Source organism: Oncorhynchus keta, chromosome 8 (assembly GCF_023373465.1).
Source record: "Oncorhynchus keta strain PuntledgeMale-10-30-2019 chromosome 8, Oket_V2, whole genome shotgun sequence".
Lineage (NCBI taxonomy): Eukaryota > Metazoa > Chordata > Actinopteri > Salmoniformes > Salmonidae > Oncorhynchus > Oncorhynchus keta.
In genome coordinates this window covers 34,038,174-34,064,896 of record NC_068428.1, presented here as the reverse complement: position 1 = coordinate 34,064,896, position 26,723 = coordinate 34,038,174, and the positions used below count along the sequence as shown (strand labels likewise).

The 26,723-nt window shown below is 42.0% G+C and overlaps 1 protein-coding gene across 1 annotated transcript in view; it reads left to right on the top strand.

The window, feature by feature from the left end:
• Positions 1-23,700, top strand: part of LOC118387146 (phospholipase B1, membrane-associated-like) — a 31,919-nt gene extending 8,219 nt beyond the window's left edge. The window contains exons 9-42 of the mRNA XM_052524036.1: positions 33-91; positions 386-461; positions 1,191-1,301; positions 1,545-1,610; positions 1,729-1,800; positions 2,961-3,035; positions 3,162-3,222; positions 3,415-3,473; positions 3,655-3,734; positions 3,891-3,934; positions 5,576-5,684; positions 5,865-5,916; positions 6,446-6,526; positions 6,676-6,741; positions 7,001-7,107; positions 7,821-7,902; positions 8,024-8,128; positions 8,263-8,358; positions 9,577-9,648; positions 9,859-9,936; positions 10,359-10,419; positions 12,832-12,890; positions 13,042-13,109; positions 13,498-13,541; positions 14,057-14,159; positions 14,351-14,402; positions 14,678-14,758; positions 14,874-14,939; positions 15,033-15,127; positions 15,256-15,337; positions 17,076-17,180; positions 17,421-17,516; positions 22,831-22,905; positions 23,083-23,700. Coding sequence (XP_052379996.1) covers positions 33-91; positions 386-461; positions 1,191-1,301; positions 1,545-1,610; positions 1,729-1,800; positions 2,961-3,035; positions 3,162-3,222; positions 3,415-3,473; positions 3,655-3,734; positions 3,891-3,934; positions 5,576-5,684; positions 5,865-5,916; positions 6,446-6,526; positions 6,676-6,741; positions 7,001-7,107; positions 7,821-7,902; positions 8,024-8,128; positions 8,263-8,358; positions 9,577-9,648; positions 9,859-9,936; positions 10,359-10,419; positions 12,832-12,890; positions 13,042-13,109; positions 13,498-13,541; positions 14,057-14,159; positions 14,351-14,402; positions 14,678-14,758; positions 14,874-14,939; positions 15,033-15,127; positions 15,256-15,337; positions 17,076-17,180; positions 17,421-17,516; positions 22,831-22,905; positions 23,083-23,349 — 2,805 coding nt within the window. The 3' untranslated portion in view covers positions 23,350-23,700. The remainder of the gene's footprint in view (positions 1-32; positions 92-385; positions 462-1,190; positions 1,302-1,544; positions 1,611-1,728; positions 1,801-2,960; positions 3,036-3,161; positions 3,223-3,414; positions 3,474-3,654; positions 3,735-3,890; positions 3,935-5,575; positions 5,685-5,864; positions 5,917-6,445; positions 6,527-6,675; positions 6,742-7,000; positions 7,108-7,820; positions 7,903-8,023; positions 8,129-8,262; positions 8,359-9,576; positions 9,649-9,858; positions 9,937-10,358; positions 10,420-12,831; positions 12,891-13,041; positions 13,110-13,497; positions 13,542-14,056; positions 14,160-14,350; positions 14,403-14,677; positions 14,759-14,873; positions 14,940-15,032; positions 15,128-15,255; positions 15,338-17,075; positions 17,181-17,420; positions 17,517-22,830; positions 22,906-23,082) is intronic.
• Positions 23,701-26,723: the final 3,023 nt, after the last annotated feature.

Genomic DNA, 26,723 nt, shown 5'->3' with positions numbered 1-26,723 from the left:
GATCATTAAGATTGTTCATAATGTATTTGCAGTTGAAGCAGACCATTGTCAATGTTGCAGTGTGGGATGGAGAATATGTTCATCAGAACAGGTGATTCTCTCCACCAATGGCATATCTTCTTAATCAGTCAGTGCACTCATTCCCTGAGTTTATTCTTTTTATTTTATTTGACTGATTGCAGTGCAATAATTATATAGATTATTGTACTGTTATGTTGAGGGTGCTAAGCACACAAGCATTTCACTACACCTTTTATACCTGCTGTGAACTGTGTACATAACGAATATAATTAGATGAGATTTTCTGGATTTTTAAACGATTCTGTGAATCTATAGTGACTAGCTGGTAGATGTTTGGTTTGATTGCTTATATGTCTATTGACAGGATGTGTCAATGTATGGAGGAAATACATGAATGGGAGCTCAGACTGCTGAGGGCCATGCTCACTCAAGTCCTGCAGGTTCAATGTCTTGCATCATCAATGTCTTGCATCATCAATGTCTTACATCGTCAATGTCTTACATATGTTTTACATCACCAGTTTTACAACATCAATGTCTTACACCATCAATTTCTTATATCTATTTCTTACATCATCAATGTCTTACATTATTCATGTCTTACATCATGTCTTACCCCCAAAAAGAAAACCTACCAGTTAATTTCATTTTGGAAATCTGTTCCCAAATATTCCCAACCAGTAAAAGAGAGACACGTGATCGTATACAAATCTAAGCAAGATTTCAAATTATCATGTTTTTGTCAAATATTATATCTGTTTGTGATTCTTGCAATCAAATTGCAGTCTACAAATGATTTGTAACGATGTTCTGGCCCACCGACCATCCTCTTATAAAAAAATTGTCCCGCGGATGAATCTAGTTGACGGTCCCTGACCTATGTCCTTTTTATACTGTTGTCCCCATATAAATAAGATAAGATAAGATTAGATTGTATTTTATTGTCTGATTTCAACCATCAAAAATGGTATCATAAAAACTCCTTACAGGACATACTGCAAAATAGAATAACATATGAACAGAAGAGGTTGTAGTACAGGGGACTATACAAGTGAAAAATAAAGTTGCACACTAATCTCTCCTTGCTGTGGATTTAGTGGACCAACATTTCAGTTAAATAGGTGTATTGTACATAGTTCATTTTTACTCTATTTCATGGTGGTCAGTAGGAGACCCTTGACGGACACCTGGTGGAGAAGCAGTGGTACAGCAACAAAGATGACTTCACCGTCCTACTGCAGGATGTCCCTTTCATCACAGCAGACCCAGCCTCCTTTATTGTGAGTGACAAGCCATTGAAGCTTCCCCCAATTTTTTATACATTAATGTGACTCTCTCACTGTGTGATGCAGAGCTGAATTGTTATTGGTGTGTGTGTGTGTGTGTGTGTGTGTGTGTGTGTGTGTGTGTGTGTGTGTGTGTGTGTGTGTGTGTGTGTGTGTGTGTGTGTGTGTGTGTGTGTGTGTGTGTGTGTGTGTGTGTGTGTGTGTATGTGTGTAACACAAATGTTCATCTATGTACAGAGCGCTGCCCCCAGAGCGGGTGCATTACACACAGACAAACTAGCCGTACAGATGTGGGCCAACTTGGTGAGTCACACCATATACTACCCATGCTGCTAACACACTGTGGCATTGTCTCTGCTCTCAGTCCTAGTTGAGGCAAACAAAGGAGAATTGACTCTGTTTTTTGTATTCTGTTTTTCAGCTGCAGCCCACCATAGGCCAGCAGAACATGGAGAACGATGATATGATCATCTCGGTGCCATGCCCCAGTGAGGTGAGAGAGTGCGGCAAGCCTCCAACACATACCTGACCCGGGGTTGTTTTTCATTCAAATACTTTCAGCATTTAACTGGGCCTGTCTGGACTGCCAGATGAGCGGGGTTTGCACTTGGGGATAATGCGTTGGTTCCATTGGACTAGACAAGCTCAATGAACTGCAGCTAAGGTATTCAGTCCTGAAATCTGTCACGTACAGTACATTTGTGGGATTAATAGAATAGAATGTACATACAGTATATGAGTGTAAACCTGAGTGTAATATGAATTTCCAGGTGAACAAAAAGGAGATCAGTCGTTTGTCAAGTCAATCAAAAATCTATCCCGTTTATTACACGTTGTAACAGGGAGACACATACAGAGAAAATGTCTAACTGGCCTCTTGGAGACGGGCCTTTTGTATCCAAATCAGATGTTCTATAAACACCAGCCTGACGGACAGTGACTTTGTCAGCTGCTACAGAATCATAAAGTGTTCATAGAATGCCATCGATACAACACTGAATAATCAGTGTGTCCTTGGTCCTTGTACCTCCAGTCTGGCGTCAACCACTATCATCAGATATGATAATAATCCATAACAAGTCTAGTGACCATCAACCTGCACCTTGAGTTTTACAAATAGAACACTGGCAAGTATGTGTATTACAGAAATTCCAAATATGCTAAACATTGTGTTGATCACTAAATTAAATATAAACTTCATTCATCTTAAATATTCCCATTACAGCGAGCTACTCTAGATGAACGTCTCAACACACAATATAGTATGATTAAGCAATAAGGCCGGGGGGGTGTGATATTTGGCCAATATACCACGGCTAAGGGCTGTTCTTAGGCGCGACACGGAGTGCCTGGACACAGTCCTTAGCCGTGGTATATTGTCCATATACCACAAACCCCCGGGGTGCCTTATTGCTATCATAAACTGTTTGCAAGCATAATTAGAGCAGTAAAAATGCATGTTTTGTCATACCCGTTTGATATACCATGGCTGTCAGCCAATCAGAATTCAGGGCTCGAACCACCCAGTCAATGATATGATTTAACCCTACTGATCCTCATCTTCCACCCTCTATACATTCATCTGTCCTCCTCTCTGTCTCTCTTTATCTCTCTCTGTCTCACTCTTTCTCTCTCCCCCCCTCTCTCCAATAGGACCGGCCTTTCTTGAGAACAGAGCGGAACTCTCCCTCAGATCACACCAATGAGCTCTCTCCTCTTTTCGACCCTGTGAGTTATTGTTGTCAGGCCTGTTGATCACGGCTGATGTACTGTAGGGACCTGCACATTGTGGTGTCTGTGTACACATTATACATGGTAATGACTCTGGATGTCCTCTGCGTGTCTTGTCATCAGATCATGGGCACTCATATGCCCTGCGAGGACCATAGCCCTTCCAACGCCACACCCACCTCAGGTAAGATGAATCCTCTCAATATACAGTATACAGCTTTTAGAGTTATTTGTTGAAATGATCTTACTGAGTTATGGAACATTAAACTTTTTGAGAAAGGACAGGTAGGTGTTAACAGGTTTCTGATAGGGCTACCTGGATAAAGTTTGCCTTAAGCCATTCTCATCACCTGATCCATCTTCTATGCATTCACAGTTCACGCCCTTCGGCCTGGCGATATCAAAGTCGTAGCTGCAGTGGGAGACTCTCTGACAGTAAGTCACCTACTCCTTGTTTACCTTTTATCTGTAGTACATGATTGAGTTATTTTACATACTGTGAGCTAATCTACATTACCCAGTTGTAGGGCTGTCACTTATCATATGTGATTTCTATCTGTATTATTAAACTCATGCTATTGCTATCTCCATAACACTCTCTTTGACTGGTCGGCAGGCGGGCAACGGTGTCGGATCGGGATCCAGTGTTAACAACTTACTGGATGTTACGACGCAGTACCGGGGTTTATCATGGAGGTGGGTCCTTATCACCCCTGTTATAAAACAATAGTTCAGAGTGGAGTGTCAATGTCAGTTCATCTTTCTGTGCTGTGTGTTACCTGGGAGAGGTGAACACTAATCTATATGGTTGGCATCCCTAACCAGTCTATATTCTGTCTTTGTGTTTCTCAGTGTCGGTGGAGATGAGAACCTCACCACTGTCACCACTCTTCCCAGTGAGTGTCCTTTTCTTTTAACGCTGTTATCTTGTTTTAGTTATCAAGCTGCTCATGTAGCCAAATTGTTGCCAAAATGTTACCAAAATGTAGCCAAAATATTGATCAAATGCTGGAATTCACATTTACACATGTACAATAAGTAAGTAAAATACCGTTCTCCTATGTGTATCATTATCAAATCAAGTCACATTTTATTTGTCACATGCGCCGAATACAACAGGTAGATCTTATGGTGAAATGCTTACTCACAAGCCCTTAACCAAACATGCTTTAAGAAGTTCAGGAAAAAATAAAAAGAATAAGTGTTAAGTAATTTAAATAAAATAAAAGTGACAAATAATTAAATAGCAGCATTAAAATAACAAGCGAGGCTATATACAGGGGGAACCGGTACAGAGTCAATGTGCTGGGGCCCAGTTAGTTGAGGTAATTGTGTTAGTATGTACTGTACATGCAGGTAAAGTGACTATGCATAGATTATTAACAGAGAGTAGAAGCAGCGTAAAAGAGGGGTCTGGGTAGCCCTTTGATTAGCTGTTCAAGAGTCTTATGGCTTGGGGGTAGAAGCTGTTAAGAAGCCTTTTGGACCTCGACTTGGTGTTCCGGTACCGCTTGCTGTGCGGTAGCAGAGAGAACAGTCTACGACTAGGGTGGCTGGAGTCTTGGACAATTTTTATGGCCTTCCTCTGACACCCCCTGACATAGAGGTCCTGGATGGCAGGAAGCTTGGCCCCAGCGATGTACTGGTCCGTACGTACTACCCTCTGTAGTACCTTGCAGTTGAAAGGCTGAGCGGTTGCTATACCAGGCAGTGATGCAACCAGTCAGGATGCTCTCGATCGTGCAGCTGTTGGGGCGGTATGCAAATAGGAGTGGGTCTAGGGTTTCTGGGATAATGGTGTTGATGTGAGCCATGACCAGCCTTTCAAAGCACTTCATGGCTACAGAAGTGAGTGCTATGGTTCGGTAGTCATTTAGGCAGGTTACCTTAGTGTTCTTGGGCACAGGGACTATGTTGGTCTGCTTGAAACATGTTGGTATTACAAACTTAATCAGGGAGAGGTTGAAAATGTCAGTGAAGACACTTGCCAGTTGGTCAGCACATGCTCTGAGTACACGCCCTGGTAATCCGTCTGGTCCTGCGAATGTGAATGTTGACCTGTTGAAAGGTCTTACTTACATCGGCTACAGAGAGCGTGATCATACAGTAGTCTGGAACGACTGGTGCTCTCATGCATGTTTCAGTGTTACTTGCCTCAAAGCGAGCATAGAAGTAATTTAGCTTGTCTGGTAGGTTCATGTAACTGGGCAGCTCGTGGCTGTGCTTCCCTTTGTAGTCTGTAATGGTTTGCAGACCCTGCCACATCCGACGAGCGTCAGAGCCGGTGTAATACAATTTGATCTTAGTCCTGTATTGACACTTTGCCTGTTTGATGGTTCGTCGGAGGGCATAGCGGGATTTCTTATAAGCTTCCGGGTTAGAGTCCCGCTCCTTGGAAGCGGCAGCTCTACCCTTTATCTCAGTGCGGATGTTGCCTGTAATCCATGGCTTCTGGTTTTAGTGGTTCAATGTGGGCTACCCAGGTCAATGTATCCAGGTTGGACTGATGTGTCGTTTTCTTTTGTGTTGCTGCTCAGATATCCTGCGTGAGTTTAACCCCTCCCTGACCGGCTTCTCAGTGGGCAAAGGCAAAGAGCACACCCCTCAGGCCTTCCTCAACCAGGCTGTGGCCGGGGGAAAAGCCAAGTAAGTCTCATCACCCATCCATTTGATCATTTTCTATCCAGACATACCTGCCTCACTGACTGACTCTATTTTACTGAATAGGTTTTACTGAAAATGTACTGAATAGGTTTTATATTGAATAGTTTATTTTGTTTTTATTTGCTGAATGGTGATGTTGGATTGTCTGTGTTTGTTTTGAAGAGACATACCAGAACAAGTGCGAGCATTGGTGGCCAGGATGAAGAATGACTCGGTTAGAGACTATCCTGAATTATATTTGAATCTTGGTGGGAAAAGTACCCAATTGTCATACTTGAGTAAAAGTTTACATACCTTAATAGAAATGTACTCAGGTAAAAGTGAAAGTCACCCAGTAAAATACTACTTGAGTAAAAGTCTTTGTAACATTGTAACACTCAAACATGATTTACAAACAATGCATTTGTGTTTCGTGAGTCTGCCAGATCAGAGGTAGTTGGGATGACCACGTGTTCTCTTAATAAGTGTGTGAATTGGACCATTTTCCTGTCCTCCTAAGCATTCAACATTGTAATGAGTAATTTTGGGTGTCAGACAAAATGTATAGAGTAAAAAGTACATTATTTCCTTTAGGAATGTAGTGAAATAAAAGTTAAATAAATAAATAGTCAAGTAAAGTACAGATACCCCAAAAAACGACTTAAGTAGTACTTTAAAGTATTTGTACTTAACACCACTGTCTACCACACATAGATTGATATAATACACAAGTTTATATTATCTGAACATGTCCCCTTACACAGCTTGTTAATTTCCAAGAAGACTGGAAAGTGATCACTTTGTTCATTGGAGGCAATGACATGTGTGATTACTGCTACAGCTCTGTGAGTACCAATACGATGTGTATACGTTACAATACAATGCGACACCATTCTGTATCGTGACCTTCTCTAACAACTCTGTCTGCAGTGATACTGTACTGGATGTGCATGTTCCATTGCTCTGACTGTCACTACCTGTTATTGCCCCACAGCTGGTTTATTCCACTGAGAACTATGTGCGACACATTCGTGAGTCTCTGGATTACCTTCATAAACAGGTAGGAGCTGAAGGCGTGTCACAGTGTTTTCTCTGAATTTGTCCCTTTTCCACCTTCTTGCATTTACAGATCAGATCAGATAGCACAAGCTTTCCTCTGTTTTCAATTACTTTTTTCAACTTGAAAAATGCTCTCTCTCTCTCTCTCTCTCTCTCTCTCTCTCTCTCTCTCTCCCTCTCTCTCTCTCTCTTTCTCTCGATCTCTCTCTTTCTCTCGATCTCTCTCTTTCTCTCGGTCTCTCTCCTTCTCCCCCTCAAAGGTCCCTAGAGCCCTGGTCAATCTGGTTGAGCCACTCTACATCCCCGTCCTGAGACAGATGCACACAGACTTAAATGCAGATCTCAAGTGCCCTACCTGGCTTGTCAAGTAAGTTTCCGTCCCTGCAGGTGTAGAATCTAACTAGAGCATTTGCTGGAAGGAGTTTTCACCATTGTAAAATCCATGATGGGGAATGTGCAAGTGCACACTTTGAATCTAGATGCAGCCTATCTATAATCCTCCTCATCAAGCCACCACTTTCATATGTTTGCCATATGCAGGGAAATGTGCCAATGTGCCAACACCTGATCTCTGAAATGAAGATCAATAACACCTGATCTCTGAAATGAAGATCAATAACACCTGATCTCTGAAATGAAGATCAATAACACCTGATCTCTGAAATGAAGATCAATAACACCTGATCTCTGAAATGAAGATCAATAACACCTCATCTCTGAAATGAAGATCAATAACACCTGATCTCTGAAATGAAGATCAATAACACCTGATCTCTGAAATGAAGATCAATAACACCTCATCTCTGAAATGAAGATCAATAACACCTGATCTCTGAAATGAAGATCAATAACACCTGATCTCTGAAATGAAGATCAATAACACCTGATCTCTGAAATGAAGATCAATAACACCTGATCTCTGAAATGAAGATCAATAACACCTGATCTCTGAAATGAAGATCAATAACACCTGATCTCTGAAATGAAGATCAATAACACCTCATCTCTGAAATGAAGATCAATAACACCTGATCTCTGAAATTAAGATCAGTAACACCTGATCTTGTGTCTCTCCTTCAGTATTCTGTGTCCCTGTGTCATCTCGCCAAAGGAGGGTTCTGAAGCACTTCGTCAACTCAATGGTCTGAACAGAGATTATCAGGTATGGCAAAGACTAATTCTGCAGTGCATGTGGGACCACAATATTATACTTGACTCTATGGTAAATACTATAGTGCGTGATGATGAATTACCAATAACAAAAACAAACTAATCTCTTTCAGCGAGGACTGCATGAGCTTGTGGAGTCAGGACGGTACGACACTCATAACAACTTCACGGTGGTCCTGCAGCCTTTCCTACGAGACATCATCGTTCCCCAGACAGAGGTTAGGCACACTGCATTGTCACTCCTCTTGACTGTGAATCAACAACAGGTTAACTGATCAATCTGTGTGATTCCAATGCCCTTTCATGGCATTACACACACACACTCAAACTGTCCCCTCTGTCTCACCCACAGAATGGACGTCCAGACCGTACTTACTTCAGTCCTGACTGCTTCCATCTCAGTCAGAAGACCCATACTCTGATAGCCCGCGCTCTCTGGAATAACATGGTGAGACTCAATAACACTATCACAATATATCCATCTATAAATTATATAGAGCCTGACATGTCATCAATACATGTGACATGTCATGTATGTGTGTGTGTATGTGTGTATGTGTGTGTGTGTGTGTGTTTATATATACTACCATTCAAAAGTTTGGGGTCACTTAGAAATGTCCTTGTCTAGAAGGCCAGCATCCCGAAGTCGCCTCTTCACTGTTGATGTTGAGACTTGTGTTTTGCGGGTACTATTTAATAAAGCTGTCAGTTGAGGACTTGTGAGGTGTCTGTTTCTCAAACTAGACACTCCAATGTACTTGTGCACTTGCTCAGTTGTGCACCGGGCCCTGCCACTCCTCTTTCTATTCTGGTTAAAGCCAATTTGCGCTGTTCTGTGAAGGAAGTAGTACACAGCGTTGTACGAGATCTTCAGTTTTCTTGGCAATTTCTCGAATGGAAAAGCCTTCATTTCTCAGAACAAGAATAGACTTGAAGAATAGATTTGTTTCTGGCCATTTTGAGCCACACACGCTGATGCTCAGAATACTCAACTAGTCTAAAGAAGGCCAATTTTATTTATTCTTTAAACAGAACAACAGTTTTCAGCTGTGCTAACATAATTGCAAAAGTCGTAGCTGCAGTGGGAGACTCTCTGCAAAATAGTTTTCTAATGATCAATTAGCCTTTTAAAATGATAAACTTGGATTAATTAACTAACACAATGTGCTATTGGAACACAGGAGTGATGGTTGCTGATAATGAGCCTCTGTATTCCTATGTAGATATTCCATGAGAAATCCGCCGTTTCCAGCTACAATAGTTATTTACAACATTAACAATGTCTACACTGTATTTCTGATCAATTTGATGTTATTTTAATGGACAAAAAATGTGCTTTTCTTTAAAAAACAAGGACATTTCTAAGTGATCCCAAACTTTTGAACGGTAGTGTGTATATATATATTATATATAATGAAACTTTTGAACGGCAGTGTGTGTCTATATATATATATATATATATATATATATATAAATAATATATACTGTGTATATATACTGTATAAATGGCTCTGACTGTTACTACCCAAAGCAGAATACTGTATTTTGTCATTGAGGGACACAAATGACATATTCAGTTGATCCAGGATATCATAGCATCACCCCAGTTCTTTTGAATTTACTGAGATGTTAGTAAATCATTCTTCTTGCTCTTGTGTTCCCTTAGCTGGAGCCTCTGGGCAAGAAGACTGTCAAACTGTACTTTGACGATGGTATCCCTGTGAAATGCCCCTCTAAGGTACAGTCTTATGGCTCCACATGTTTACAATTGTAGCAACTACAGAAGTACTGTGTTGTCTACACATCACTTCATGCCATTAACTGACTATGTTTCGGTCACTCTTTTACAGAGAAGAGTGCGATAAGAACATAAGCCAGTTAATGAATATAAAGTGTTGATAGTACTATATGTTTAGCTTATGCAAATGTATCTTTGTCTTCCCCCAAGACCTCACCATTCGTGCGGACCTATGTCAACAGCAATTACACCTATGAGGAACCCGCCCCAACACCTCCACCAATCACGGTAGGCCACCCACCCAGGTTCAAATCTTTGTGACTTCTAGTAAAACATGTGTTGATAAGGTGGACCAGGCTAATACTTTCAAGAGATAATGGATAATGACAGCTGTTATTAAATAACTGTGTTCATCATTAATTTAGGTATGGTGGCATTGAACTGTGTTCATCATTAATTTAGGTATGGTGGCATTGATCTGTGTTCATCATTAATTTAGGTATGGTGGCATTGATGAAGGAAATGTGTTAAAATACTGTCTCACTTTGATCTGTCTGTCTGTCTGTCTGTCTGTCTGTCTGTCTGTCTGTCTGTCTGTCTGTCTGTCTGTCTGTCTGTCTGTCTGTCTGTCTGTCTGTCTGTCTGTCTGTCTGTCTGTCTGTCTGTCTGTCTGTCTGTCTGTCTGTCTGTCTGTCTGTCGTCTCTCCCAGAGCTGGGGAAGTGACTTCTCTTGTGTGGTCTTGGCTCCATCCACCTCTGTGCCTACATCAGGTGAGAGTGAGTGTGTTTAAGAGATGACAAGGTTTCATAAGAGGAAGTGCATAGCTAAGGGAAGGCCAATGACCTGGTTGCATACATTTGTCCAACCCCCTTACCAGACCAATCAGATCAAATTGTATTGGTCACGTACACGTGTTTAGCAGATGTTATTGCGGGTTTAGTGAAATGCTTGTGTTTCTAGCTCCGACAGTGCAGTAATACAGTTGAAGTCGGAAGTTTACATACACAGGTTGAAGTCATTAAAACTCATTTTTCAACCACTCCACACATTTATTGTTAACAAACTATAGTTTTGGCAAGTCGGTTAGGACATCTACTTTGTGCATGACACAAGTAATTTTGCCAATAACTGTTTACAGACAGATTATTTCACTTATAATTCACTGTATCACAATTCCAGTGGGTCAGAAGTTTACATACTCTTAAGTTGACTGTGCCTTTAAACAACTTGGAAAATTCCAGAAAATTATGTCATGGCTTTAGAAAGCTTCTGATAGGCAATTTAAATAATTTGAGTCAATTGGAGGTGTACCTGTGGATGTATTTCAAGGCCTACCTTCAAACTCAGTGCCTCTTGGCTTGACATCATGGGAAAATCAAAAGAAATCAGCCAAGACCTCATATTTTTTTTTTGTAGACCTCCACAAGTCTGGTTCATCCTTGGGAGCAATTTCCAAACGCCTGAAGGTACCACGTTCATCTGTACAAACAATAGTACGCAAGTATAAACACCATGGGACCACGCAGCCATCATACCGCTTAGGAAGGAGACTCATTCTGTCTCCTACAGATGAATGTACTTTGGTGCAAAAGTGCAAATAAATCCCAGAACAACAGCAAAGGACCTTGTGAAGATGCTGGAGGAAACAGGTACAAAATTATCTATATCCACAGTAAAACGAGTCCTATGTTGACATAACCTGAAAGGCCACTCAGCAAGGAAGAAGCCACTGCTCCAAAACCGGCATAAAAAAGCAAGACTATGGTTTGCAACTGCACATGGGGACAAAGATCGTACTTTTTGTAGAAATGTTCTCAGGTCTGATGAAACAAAAATAGAACTGTTTGGCCATAATGACCATCATTTTGTTTGAAGGAAAAAGGGGGAAGCTTGCAAGCTGAAGAACACCCATCCCAACCATGAAGTACGGGGTGGCAGCATCATGTGGTGGGGGTGCTTTGCTGCAGGAGGGATTAGTGCACAAAATAGATGGCATCATGAGCATGGAAATTATGTGGATATATTGAAGTAACATCTCAAGACATCAGTCAGGAAGTTAAAGCTTAGTCGTAAATTATTCTTCCAAATGGACAAATACCCCAAGCATACTTCCAAAGTTGTGGCAAAATGGCTTAAGGACAACAAAGTCAAGTCATTGGAGTGGCCATCACAAAGTCCTGACCTCAATCCTGTAGAAAATTTGTGGGCAGAACTGAAAAAGCGTGTGTGAGCAAGGAGGCCTACAAACCAGACTCAGTTACACCAGCTTTGTCAGGAGGAATGGGCCAAAATTCACCCAACTTATTGTGTGAAGCTTGTGGAAGGCAACCCAAAACGTTTGACCCAAGTTAAATATTTTAAAGGCAATGCTACCAAATACATATTGAGTGTATGTAAACTTCTGATCCACTGGGAATATATAATATAATAATATATGTGATGATAGATATAAAAGCTGAAATAAATCATTCTTTCCACTATTATTCTGACATTTCACATTCTTAAAATAAAGTGGTGATCCTAACTGACCTAAGACAGGGAATTTTTACTTGGATTAAATGTCAGGAATTGTGGAAGAACTGAGTTTAAATGTATTTGGCTAAGGTGTATGTAAACTTCCGACTTCAACTGTATGTAACAAGTAATATCTAACAATTTCACAACATATACCCAATACACACAAAGTAAAGGAATGTTATTAAGAATATATAAATATATAGACGAGCAATGTCATAGCGGCATAGACTAAGATACATTAGAATAGTATAGAATACAGTATATACACATGAGATGAGTAGTGCAAGATATGTAAACATTATTACAGTGACTAGTGTTCTGTTTTTTAAAGTGACCAGTGATTTCAAGTCTATGAAAAAGACAGCAGCCTCTATACATAGACACTACATGACTAACTGATAACTGTCCAATCACACAACATGTCTGAGATGGGTGTCCAATCACACTACATGTCTGAGATAAGTGTCCAATCACACTACATGTCTGAGATGGGTGTCCAATCACACTACATGTCTGAGATGGGTGTCCAATCACACTACATGTCTGAGATAGGTGTCAAAACCCAACAAATGATAGCAGTGTATGATAACTATGTTGTAACATTATGGACTATGGGAAGTGGAGTGTATTTGTGTTTATTGATCAATTCGTGCCTCTGTCCTCAGTTCATAAGCTGCGACCAGGAGACATCAAGGTGGTGGCAGCACTGGGAGACTCAAACACGGTAAGTGTGTGTATGCATGTGCCTGCAGCCGTGCATGTGTGCGTGTAGAACAAAACTTGCCTGTCAGACTTTTATATTATCCTTTGTGCTGAGAGGACATATTCTTTACATGGTGGGTTGTTCATGTGCCTTTGTTGTCATATGTTTGCAGGCAGCAGTTGGAGCCAAGGCAAAGAATGTGTTGCAGCTCAACACGCAGTACAAAGGAGTGTCATGGAGGTACAGTGTATTTGGAAAGTATTCAGACCCCTTGACTTTTTCCAAATGTTGTTACGTTACAGGCATATTCTAAAATTAATTAAATTGTTTTTCCCCCTCATGAATCTACACACATAAATTCCCATAATGACAATGCAAAAACAGGTCTTTAGACATTTTGGCAAATATATTAAAAATAAAACAGAAAAACCTTATTTACATAAGTATTCAGACCCTTTGCTATGAGACTCAAAGTACTGTACATACATTCTGTAATAAATCATGCACCAACATAGTCCAAATGCACAGCATACATGTTATGGACCACTTGCAGAGCACATTGATACTGCCAGATTGTTTGAACACTGGTCAACAGGGAAATTGACTAAATGTGTGTGTATTTCTGCAGCATCGGAGGAGATCAGGCCTTGGACACTGTCACCACATTACCAAGTGAGTCACTATTTTCTCTTGTCTCTCTCATCCTATTGGCTCATCTTATCTGCCCATTAAAATGATCCAAATGAGCCATAACTTCACATATGACTATTTCTGTAACATTGTTGGAGAAAGGCTCAATGAATACATAGGAGGTTAGTGGCACCTTAATTGGGGAGAATGGGCTCATGTTAATGACTGGAGCGGAATTAGTGGAATGGTATCAAATACATGGTTTTGCTCTGTTCTGGACATTATTAAGAGTTGTTCTCCCCTTAGGAACATCATGTGAATGAATACCCAGTGCAAATGATTTTGTAGATTTTCAGCATTTACAGATACATCCATAAGATGGCAGTCTCAGCATATGATCTCATGACATTCCTCTGGAGTGCAGCCTCCTTGCATAGAGGAAACATGGTTCATCCAGCTGGCAGCGCTCTCTATGTAATAAAGCTAAAATGGACCATTTGATAATGAAACATCTGCCTATTTTCCAGCTCTAGTTTTTTTCTCTCTCTCTCTCTCAGACATCCTGAAGAAATTCAACCCTTCCCTCTATGGCTTCTCCAAGGGTCAGGGCTTCCTGCAGAATAGTGGCTTCAACATGGCGGTGCCTGGAGCCAAGGCCTTGTGAGTAGAGAGATAAGATTAGACCTCTGTGTGCCCTCATCCACTCACTGTCCTCTTTTTCCAGTAACACTATTTCCAATCCTCTTTTTTTTAAAGTATCATCACCTCCCCATCAGTTTCTCCTGTCCTGTCTTCTCATTTAAACAAAGGCATAATAAACACTAAAGCAAACGTTTCTTTGTCTCTTCTAGTGAGGTCCCAGCCCAAGTCCAAGCTCTCATCAAGGCCATGAAAGATGATGAGGTGAGACTGGTCTATGCCCCATTGGCACCTATTCCCTACATAGTGCACTACTTTTGACCAGAGCTCTATGGGCCCTGGCCAAAAGTAGTGCACTACATAGGGGACAGGGTGCCGTTTGGGATGCAAGCCTCTTCCATGACTCTATCACTGTGTTGAATAGTTATACTAAACTCAGTTTCTAAGGATAATTACATATTGTTCTATTATGAGTGTATGATCATCTATAGCTACAGTATGTCTCTCTTGTCATTGTCTCCCTCTTTACACTCACACAGAAGGTGCATTTTGAACATGATTGGAAGCTAGTGACCTTATTCGTTGGCGCCAGAGATCTTTGTGATTATTGCATGGACCAGGTATGTATTCTTATCTTAAAGTCAAACATACAGTGGACAATTATTATAATTTTAATAGTGGTAGTGTCCAAAAATAGTGTTTAAAAAAGTGTTATTTATGCTCTACTTTACACAGAACAACCTTACACCCAAGAACTACAGTGTGAATCTGATGTTGAGCTTGGACATGCTGTACAAAGAGGTTAGTGATGGAAGGCTTGGTGTTCAGAATCATTTTCAGAATTTTAAGATCTTAAGCCAAATATCATGCCATCTCCCTCCATCTCTCTCTAAGGTACCGAGGGTAATGGTCAATGTTGTCGAGGTTCTGGAGATGGATCCATTGAGGAGAGTGACTAAGGATGCTCTGGTCTGCACCCTTATGCAGAGGTTTGTATGAAAACTCCCCATTTCCCTACGAAGACGGTAGCTACACCCACTGCATCATATGCCTGTAGAATATGTAAATTCACAGCGTTAGTGAATGTTTTCCGTTCAAGTGTCTTTGTTATGCACAGAAATGCTTGCCCCTGCTTTTTCAACCCTGAAGAGAACTCTCCTGAGCTTACAGAGGTCAATCGGATCAACCAGGAATACCAGGTAAGGGCAGAACAGGGTCTGAACACAGGAGGTTGGTGGCACCTTAATTGGGGAGGACGGGCTCATTAAAAAAAATATATATATATATATATACTTCACCTTTATTTAACCAGGTAGGCTAGTTGAGAACAAGTTCACATTTACAACTGCGACCTGGCCAAGATAAAGCAAAGCAGTTCGACACATACAACAACACAGAGTTACACATGGAATAAACAAACATACAGTCAATAATACAGAAGAAAAAGTATATATACAGTGTGTGCATATGAGGTAGGATAAGGGAGGTAAGGCAATAAATAGGCCATGGTGGCGAAGTAATTACAATATAGCAATTAAACACTGGAATGGGAGATGTGCAGAAGATGTATGTGTAAGTAGAGATATTGGGGTGCAAAGGAGCAGGATAAATAAATAAATACAGTATGGGGATGAGGTAGTTGGGTGGGCTTTTCACAGATGGGCTATGTACAGGTGCAGTGATCTGTGAGATGTTCTGACAGCTGGTGCTTAAAGCTAGTGAGGGAGATATGAGTCTCCAGCTTCAGTGATTTTTGCAGTTCGTTCCAGTCATTGGCAGCAGAGAACTGGAAGGAAAGGCGACCAAAGGAGGTGTTGGCTTTGGGGGTGACCAGTGAGATATACCTGCTGGAGCATGTGCTATGGGTGGGTGCTGCTATGGTGACCAGTGAGCTGAGATAAGGTGGGGCTTTACCTAGCAGAGACGTGTAGATGACCTGGAGCCAGTGGGTTTGGCAACAAGTATGAAGCGAGGGCCAGCCAACGAGACTGTACAGGTCTCAGTGGTGGGTAGTATATGGGGCTTTGGTGACCAAACGGATGGCACTGTGATAGACTGCATCCAATTTGTTGAGTAGAGTGTTGGAGGCTATTTTGTAAATGACATCGCCAAAGTCGAGGATCGGTAGGATGGTCAGTTTTACGAGGGTATGTTTGGCAGCATGAGCGAAGGATGCTTGTTGTGAAATAGGAAGCCGATTCTAGATTTAATTTTGGATTGGAGATGCGACATCATTGATGTATACAGAGAAGAGAGTTGGCCTGAGAATTTAACCCTGTGGCACCCCATAGAGACTGCCAGATGTCCGGACAACAGGCCCCCCTCCGATTTGACACACTGAACTCTATCAGAGAGGTAGTTGGTGAACCAGGTGAGGCAATCATTTGAGAAACCAAGGCTGTTGAGTCTGCCAATAAGAATGTGGTGATTGACAGAGTCGAAAGCCTTGGTCAGGTCGATGAATACGGCTGCACAGTAATGTCTCTTATTGATGCAAGCGGCAACAGTGAGAGACTTGTTTCTGGAAAGATGGATTTTTAAAAGTAGAAGCTTGTTTGGGTACAGACCTGGATAGTAAGACAGAACTGGTAATGGCTGGAGTGGAATGGTTTTAAATACATTCCACATGGTTTCCATGTGTTTGATGCCATTCCATTTACTCTGTTCCACCACTTATTATGAGCCGTCCTCCCCTCAGCAGCTTCAACTGGGTCTGAACAACTGGGATTTTAACTCTATAAGGAATTGTCATGTGTTACTGGTATGTAAGGTCTTGGCCAATGTTCCAATGTGTGGAGTAAAGTGTGTTACTCACAGATACATGAGTTCTACAGGTAAAGATACAGGCATTCAATGTGATCAGATCAATCTAGCGTAACTCTACAATACTTAACATTCTCTCTTTGTTCGCTCTACTCTCTCTGTGCTTCTGTCCAGATGGAGACTGAGCGACTGGTCTCTGGGGGGCACTATGATGGGCGAGAGGACTTTGCTGTCGTCGTACAACCCTACTTCCGAAACGCCTTTGTCCCTTTCATTGGGGTGAGTGTGGTTTAACTGCACACACACACGCACACATACATACACGTACGTGCAAGCAAAGACACACACACACACACACACACACACACACACACACACACACACACACACACACACACACACACACACACACACACACACACACACACACACACACACACACACACACACACACACACACACACACACACACACACACACACACACACACACATTGACACTGTTCTCTTGTCTCCACAGGATGGGAAGCCTGACTTGAGTTTCTTCTCGGTGGACTGTTTCCACATCAGTGAGCGAGCACACGCTGAGATGGCCATCGCTCTCTGGAACAACATGGTGAGGACAGTCACTTAGAGAGTAGTCCTGTCCCAGATCTGTTTGTGGGGGAATGCAAAAGGAGGAGGAAGTGTGCGACATTAAAAAGGGCACTTACAACAAGAAAAGGAATGTACACTAATGTCAGATATGGAACTAATCAGATTTTGTGTGATTATACAACATGAAATTCAACACTTGTTGCATTGCGAACTCCTATGGTCGTTGTCAAGACAGCACCCACAGATCTGGGACCTGGCTGCATAGAGTGCACTCTGAGACATAACTCACAACACATGAGCTATGGCCATAGTATTTCATGTTTATGTAGGTTACAACACATGAAGTATGGCCATAGTATTTCGTGTTTATGTAGGTTATAACACAAGAGCTATGGCCATAGTATTTCGTGTTTATGCATGCTTTTCAACCGTTCGCTGCCCGCACCCGCCCGCCCGACTAACATCACTACTCTGGACGGTAGAGAAATGGTTATTGAAATTCTCAATTATAGTGGATTTATCGGTGGTGACAGTGTTTCCTAGCCTCAGAGCAGTGGGCAGCTGGGAGGAGGTGCTCTTATTCTCAATGGACTTTACAGTGTCCCAGAACTTTTTTGAGTTTGTACTACAGGATGCAAATTTCTGTTTGAAAAAGCTAGCCTTAGCTTTCCTAACTGCCTGTGTATATTTGTTCCTAACTTCCCTGAAAAGTTGCATATCCCGGGGGCTATTCGATGCTAATGCAGAACACCACAGGATGTTTTTGTGCTGGTCAAGGGCAGACAGGTCTGGAGTTAACCAAGGACAATATCTATTCCCAGGTCAACATTTTTTGAATGGGGCATGCTTATTTAAGATGGTGAGGAAGGCACTTTTAAAGAATAACCAGGCATCCTCTACTGTCGGGATGAGGTCAATGTCATTCCAGGATACCCCGGCCACGTCGATTAGAAAGGCCTGCTCGCCTAAGTGTTTTAGGGAGCGTTTGACAGTGATGAGGGGTGGTTGTTTGGTCACAGACCCATTCCGGATGCAGGCAATGAGGCAGTGATCGCTGAGATCTTGATTGAAAACAGCAGAGGTGTATTTGGCGGGCGTTAGTTAGGATGATATCTGTGAGGGTGCCCATGTTTACGGATTTGGGGTTGTACCTGGTAGGTTCATTGATAATTTGTGTGACATTGAGGGCATCAAGCTTAGATTGTAGGATGGCCGGGGTGTTAAGCATGTCCCAGTTTAGGTCACCTAGCAGCACGAGCTCCGAAGATAGATGCGGCAATCAGTTCACATATCGTGTCGAGGGCACAGCTGGGGGCAGAAGGTGGTCGATAGCAAGCAGCAACAGTGAGAGACTTGTTTCTGGAAAGGTGCATTTTTAGAAGTAGAAGCTCGAATTGTTTGGGTATAGACTTGGATAGTAATACAGAACTCTGCAGGCTGTCTTTGCAGTAGATTGCAACACTGCCCCCTTTGGCAGTTCTATCTTGGTTAGGGATGGAGATGTCAGGGTTTTTGGTGGTTTTCCTAAGCCAGGATTCAGACACGGCTATGACATCTGGTTTGGCAGAGTGTGCTAAAGCAGTGAGTAAAACATACTTAGGAAGTAGGCTTCTAATGTTAACATGCATGAAACCAAGGCTTTTACGGTTACAGATGTCAACAAATGAGAGCACCTGAGGAGTGGGAGTGGAGCTATGCACTGCAGGACCTGGATTAACCTTTACATCACCAGAGGAACAGAGGAGAAGTAGGATAAGGGTACGGCTAAAGGCTATATGAACTGGCCGTCTAGCATGTTTGGAACAGAGAGTAAAAGGAGCAGGTTTCTGGGCACGATAGCATAGATTCAAGGCATAGTGTACAAACAAAGGTAAGGTAGGATGTGAGTTCATTGGAGGTAAACCTAGGCATTGAGTAATGATGAGAGAGATATAGTCTCTGGAGACGTTTAAACCAGGTGATGTCATCGCATATGTAGGAGGTGGAACAACATGGTTGGTTAAGGCATATTGAGCAGGGCTAGAGGCTCTACATTGAAATAAGACAGTAATCACTAACCAGGACAGCAATGGACGAGGCATGTTGATATTAGAAAGAGGCATGCGTAGCCAAGTGAAACATATGGGTCCAGTGAGTGGTTGGGCTGGCTGGGGACACGGCGATTCAGACAGTTAGCATGCCTGTGCTAACAAGCAAGCAGATAGTAGGCCGGGGGCAACAAGCTAGCAGTTAGTAGGCCGGGGCCAACAAGCTAGCAGAAGGGCCTTTGGGAGACGTCGCGATGGAGGTAAGTCCGTTTTTGCCTCTTCTTGCGGTAACGACGATAGACCAGTCGTGGAATTAGTAGGGTTCCAAGTAGCTCTAGGTAGCTAGCAGGCCGTGGTTAGCAGAATGGGCCTTCAGAGGACGTCGCGCCTGAGAGGCCTGTTAGAATCCTCGGGCAGATTATGTCGCTATTCCAGTCGTAGAGGATCGGCGGGGTTCCTTGCCCCGTACTGGCAGTAGAAGGGGTCCGGATATTGTAGCCCAGAAATGGGCTTTGGTGGTAGCCCAGGAGCCCTAGCCAGGCTAGCTTCAGGCTAATTGGTGCTTGCTCCGGGATGGAAATGCTAGCTAGGAGTAGTCACCCGGGATTGCGGTTAGCTAGTTGCGAAGATCCAGATGAAAATGTTCAGAGTTGGAGAATCTGGGGATATGGGTAGAAAAAAAAAATATATATATATGTCCGTTATGCTCTGGTTTGAGTCACGTTGTACGAACTGGTGAGAGCTTTCCGAGCTAAAGGTTAGCTGACCGCTAGCAGTGGTTTACTGGTAGTTAGCTGGCTAGCTTTAGTTTAGTGATTCCAGATCCGAAGTAAATAGAAATACTTATACCACCCACCACTGCAACCTGTATGCTCTAGTCGGCTGGCCCTCACTACATATTTGTCGCCAGACCCACTGGCTCCAGGTCATCTATAAGTCTATGCTAGGTAAAGCTCCGCCTTATCTCAGCTCACTGGTCACGATAACAACACCCACCCGTAGCATGCGCTCCAGCAGGTATATCTTACTGGTCGTACCCAAAGCCAACACCTCGTTTGGCCGCCTTTCCTTCCAGTTCTCTGCTGCCAATGACTGGAATGAATTGCAAAAATTGCTGAAGCTGGAGACTTATATTTCCCTCACTAACTTTAAACATCAGGTGTCTGAGCAGCTAACCAATCTCTGCAGCTGTACATAGCCCATCTGTAAATAGCCCACCCAATCTACCTACCGCATCCCCATATTGTTTTTATTTTATTTTCTGCTTTTTTGCACACCAGTATTTCTTCTTGCACATCATCATCTGCTCATCTATCATTCCAGTGTTATTTTGCTAAACTGTAATTACTTCGCTACAATGGCCTATTTATTGCCTTAACTCCTCACGCCATTTGCATACACTGTATATAGACATTCTTTTTTTTCTATTGTGTTATTGACTGTACGCTTGTTTATTCCATGTGTAACTCTGTGTTGTTGTTTGTGTCTCACTGCTTTGCTTTATCTTGGCCAGGTCGCAGTTGTAAATGAGAACTTGTTCTCAACTAGCCTACCTGGTTAAATAAAGGTGAAATAAATTAAAATAAAAAAGGTTACCGCACATGAGCTATGGCCATAGTATTTCATGTTTATGTAGGTTTCAACACATGAGGTATGGCCATAGTATTTCATGTTTATGTAGGTTACAACACATGAGCTATGGCCATAGTATTTCATGTTTATGTAGGTCACAACACATGAGCTATGGCCATAGTATTTCATGTTTATGTAGGTCACAACACATGAGCTATGGCCATAGTATTTCATGTTTATGTAGGTCACAACACATGATCTATGGCCATAGTATTTCATGTTTATGTAGGTTACAACACATGATCTATGGCCATAGTATTTCATGTTTATGTAGGTTACAACACATGAGCTATGGCCATAGTATTTCATGTTTATGTAGGTTACAACACATGAGCTATGGCCATAGTATTTCATGTTTATGTAGGTCACAACACATGATCTATGGCCATAGTATTTCATGTTTATGTAGGTTACAACACATGAGCTATGGCCATAGTATTTCATGTTTATGTAGGTTACAACACATGAGCTATGGCCATAGTATTTCGTGTTTATGTAGGTCACAACACATGAGCTATGGCCAGAGTATTTCATGTTTATGTAGGTTACAACACATGAGCTATGGCCATAGTATTTCGTGTTTATGTAGGTCACAACACATGAGCTATGGCCATAGTATTTCATGTTTATGTAGGTTACAACACATGAGCTATGGCCATAGTATTTCATGTTTATGTAGGTTACAACACATGAGCTATGGCCATAGTATTTCATGTTTATGTAGGTTACAACACATGAGCTATGGCCATAGTATTTCATGTTTATGTAGGTTACAACACATGAGCTATGGCCATAGTATTTCATGTTTATGTAGGTTACAACACATGAGCTATGGCCATAGTATTTCATGTTTATGTAGGTTACAACATATGAGCTATGGCCATAGTATTTCATGTTTATGTAGGTTACAACACATGACCTATGGCCATAGTATTTCATGTTTATGTAGGTTACAACACATGAGCTATGGCCATAGTATTTCATGTTTATGTAGGTTACAACACATGATCTATGGCCATAGTATTTCATGTTTATGTAGGTTACAACACATGAGCTATGGCCATAGTATTTCATGTTTATGTAGGTTACAACACATGAGCTATGGCCATAGTATTTCATGTTTATGTAGGTTACAACACATGATCTATGGCCATAGTATTTCATGTTTATGTAGGTTTCAACACATGAGGTATGGCCATAGTATTTCATGTTTATGTAGGTTACAACACATGAGGTATGGCCATAGTATTTCATGTTTATGTAGGTTACAACACATGAGCTATGGCCATAGTAGTTCATGTTTATGTAGGTTACAACACATGAGCTATGGCCATAGTATTTCATGTTTATGTAGGTTTCAACACATGAGGTATGGCCATAGTATTTCATGTTTATGTAGGTTACAACACATGACCTATGGCCATAGTATTTCATGTTTATGTAGGTTACAACACATGAGCTATGGCCATAGTATTTCATGTTTATGTAGGTTTCAACACATGAGCTATGGCCATAGTATTTCATGTTTATGTAGGTTACAACACATGAGCTATGGCCATAGTATTTCATGTTTATGTAGGTTACAACACATGAGCTATGGCCATAGTATTTCATGTTGTATGTTGTGTTTATGTAGGTTTGTGGCCTGACAGCTGTAATGTTTTGTTTTTACAGTTGGAGCCGGTGGGCAGGAAGCAGGTCTACAACAACTTCACATACGACCGCACCAAAATCAACTGTCCTTTTGAGGTATGTTAACATGAACACAACCTTTATTATGGAAAATTTTGGTCAGGTGTTTGCTGAAATGGCAATCAGTAAGTCAGCAGTTATATCACCTACTGAAAGCTACTTCTTACAATGTAGCAGAACAAGATCTATTCTCAAGTTAGTTTCCCTTAATCTGACATTTTCTCTCTTCTTTAGGATCAACCCTTCATCTTCACTAAGGTCAATAGCCTACCAAGCCCACCTGTAACCCCCACCTCACCTGTCCCAAACCCTGGCACCACCACCCCAAACCCTGTGGCCCAGTGTGACTCCTCCATGCCTGTGTGGGTGCCTGTGGTGCTTGGTATCACCGGCTTACTGATCGGCTGGGGAGTCACCTGGCTATTTATGTCCTGCAGAGAACGGCAGAGTAAGAGGAAAATGGTAGAGGGATTGATTGAGATGAAAGGAACTGGTTTCTAATGATATTCTGAGAGGGAGTTTGGAGATGGTCACAAAGGCTTGAATACACACGCACAAGCGCACACACACACACACACACACACACACACACACACACACACACACACACACACACACACACACACACACACACACACACACACGCACACACACACACACACACGAGTGTATAGCACTGCATCAAACAAACATATTTTATATAAAGTATGTAATAGATGTGCTAATTGTTTTGTAAATACACACTGGTTATGGCATATTTTCTTCCTATGAATAAGGTGTGATTTGTACACCTTGCATTTCCTAAGAATGTACCATATTCCTTTGTGTTTAAACAATAAACATTGTTGATGAACATTCCATTCAGCAACCGATAAATAAATACTTTCTTGTAGAGATTCTATTCCATAAGTCTGAGTGTGAAAATACAGTATAAAAATCATTTACGTGACATGGACAATAGCTTAGTATTAACCAAAGCCAATACATTTTCAGTCAATATGTCTTCGGGTATTTCAATTGCATCAGGTGAACCCCTACGAATTACCAGGATGAGGTAAACCAAGCATATTGCAATAAAAATAGGAACAAACCATTGTCATGGAGTGGGCTAGGGTGGTTATTTCATTGAGGGGACACAAGTAGTCTCACCCGTTCTTATTATACCTCAGTGGTCCCACCATTTAAATATTTGACAGAGCCACATCAGTATCTGTGGTAGTGATATGAGGGTCACAAAAAAAGTAATGGATTGGTTATATCACCGAATTATGTTGTTAACTTTGAATTTACTGTGTCATCAAGCAGGTCAGCTTCCATATAAGGTACAGAAACAAGCAAAAGGTTTTGTTCGATCACATACAAATACCAAATCTAGTTAGCTGGTTAGTGGTTACAAATCTTTGCCAAAAGACAGAACCCTGACTGAACCTAAATAAACGGTGTTGCCATGTACTGCATTAGCATCGAATAGCCCCTGCGATATGCAACTTTTCAGGGAAGTTAGGAACAAATATACACAGGCAGTTAGGAAAGCAAAGGCTAGCTTTTTCAAACAGAAATGTGCATCCTGTAGTACAAACTCCAAAAAGTTCTGGGACACTGTAAAGTCCATGGAGAATAAGAGCACCTCCTCCCAGCTGCCCACTGCACTGAGGCTAGGAAACACTGTCACCACTGATAAATCTGTGATAATTGAGAATTTCAATAAGCATTTTTCTACGGCTGGCCATGCTTTCCACCTGACTACCCCTACCCCAGTCAGCTGCTCTGCACCCCCCACAGCAACTTGCCCAAGCCTCCCCCATTTCTCCTTCACCCAAATCCAGATAGCTGATGTTCTGAAATAGCTGCAAAACCTGGACCCCTACAAATCAGCTGGGCTAGACAATATGGACCTTCTCCATCTAAAATTATCCTCAGAAATTGTTGCAACCCCTATTACCAGCCTGTTCAACCTCTCTTTCATATCGTTTGAGATCCCTAAAGATTGGAAAGCTGCTGCGGTCATCCCCCTCTTCAAAGGGGGTGACACTCTAGACCCAAACTGTTACAAACCTATATCTATCCTACCCTGCCATTCTAAAGTCTTCGAAAGCCAAGTTAACAAACAGATTACCGACCATTTCGAATCCCACCATACCTTCTCCACTATGCAATCTGGTTTCCGAGCTGGTCATGGGTGCACCTCAGCACGCTCAAGATCCTAAACGATATCATAGCCGCCATCGATAAAATACAATAATGTGCAGCCGTATTCATCGACCTGGCCAAGGCTTTCGACTGTCAATCACCACATTCTTTATTGGCAGACTTAACAGCCTTGGTTTCTCAAATGACTGCTTTGCCTGGTTCACCAACTACTTCTCAGATAGAGTTCAGTGTGTCAAATTGGAGGGCCTTTTGTCCGGACCTCTGGCAGTCTCTAGGGGGTGCCACAGGGTTCAATTCTCGGGCCAACTCTTTTCTCTGTATACATCAATGATGTCGCTCTTGCTGCTGGTGATTCTCTGATCCACCTCTACGCAGACGACACCGTTCTGTATTCTTCTGGCCCTTCTTTGGGCACTGTGTTAACTAACCTCCAGACGAGCTTCAATGCCATACAACTCGCCTTCCGTGGCCTCCAACTGCTCTTAAATGCAAGTAAAACTAAATGCATGCTATTCAACCGATCGCTGCCCGCACCGCGCCACCCGTTTAGCATCACTACTCTGGACGGTTCTGACTTAGAATATGTGGACAACAACAAATACCTAGGTGTCTGATTAGACTGTAAACTCTCCTTCCAGACTCACATTAAGCATCTCCAATCCAATATTAAATCTAGAATCTGCTTCCTATTTTGCAACAAATAATCCTTCACTCATGCTGCCAAACATACCCTCGTAAAACTGACTATCCTACCGATCCTTGACTTTGGCGATGTCATTTACAAAATAGCCTCCAACACTCTACTCAGCAAATTGGATGTAGTCTATCACACTGCCATCCATTTAGTCACCAAAGCCCCATATACAGTGGGGCAAAAAGCCACCAATTGTGCAAGATCTCCCACTTAAAAAGATGAGAGAGGCCTGCGATTTTCATCATAGGTACACTTCAACTATTACAGACAAAATGAAAAACAAATCCAGAAAATCACATTGTAGGATTTTTAATGAATTTATTTGCAAATTATGGTGAAAAATAAGTATTTGGTCACCTAAAAACAAGCAACATTTCTGGCTCTCACAGACCTTTAACTTCTTCTTTAAGAGGCTCCTCTGTCCTCCACTCATTACCTGTATTAATGGCACCTGTTTGAACTTGTTATCAGTATAAAAGACACCTGTCCACAACCTCAAACAGTCACACTCCAAACTCCACTATGGCCAAGACCAATGAGCTGTCAAAGGACACCAGAAACAAAATTGTAGACCTGAACCAGGCTGGGAAGATTGAATCTGCAATAGGTAAGCAGTTTGGTTTGAAGAAATCAACTGTGGGAGCAATTATTAGGAAATGGAAGACATACAAGACCACTGATAATCTCCCTTGATCTGGGGCTCCACGCAAGATCTCACCCCGTGGGGTCAAAATGATCACAAGAACGGTGAGCAAAAATCCCAGAACCACACGGGGGGACCTAGTGAATGACCTGCAGAGAGCTGGGACCAAAGTAACAAAGCCTACCATCAGTAACACACTACGCCGCCAGGGACTCAAATCCCGCAGTGCCAGACGTGTCCCCCTGCTTAAAGCCAGTACATGTCCAGGCCCGTCTGAAGTTTGCTAGAGAGCATTTGGATGATCCAGAAGAAGATTGGAAGAATGTCATATGGTCAGATGAAACCAAAATATAACTTTTTGGTAAAAACTCAACTCGTCGTGTTTGG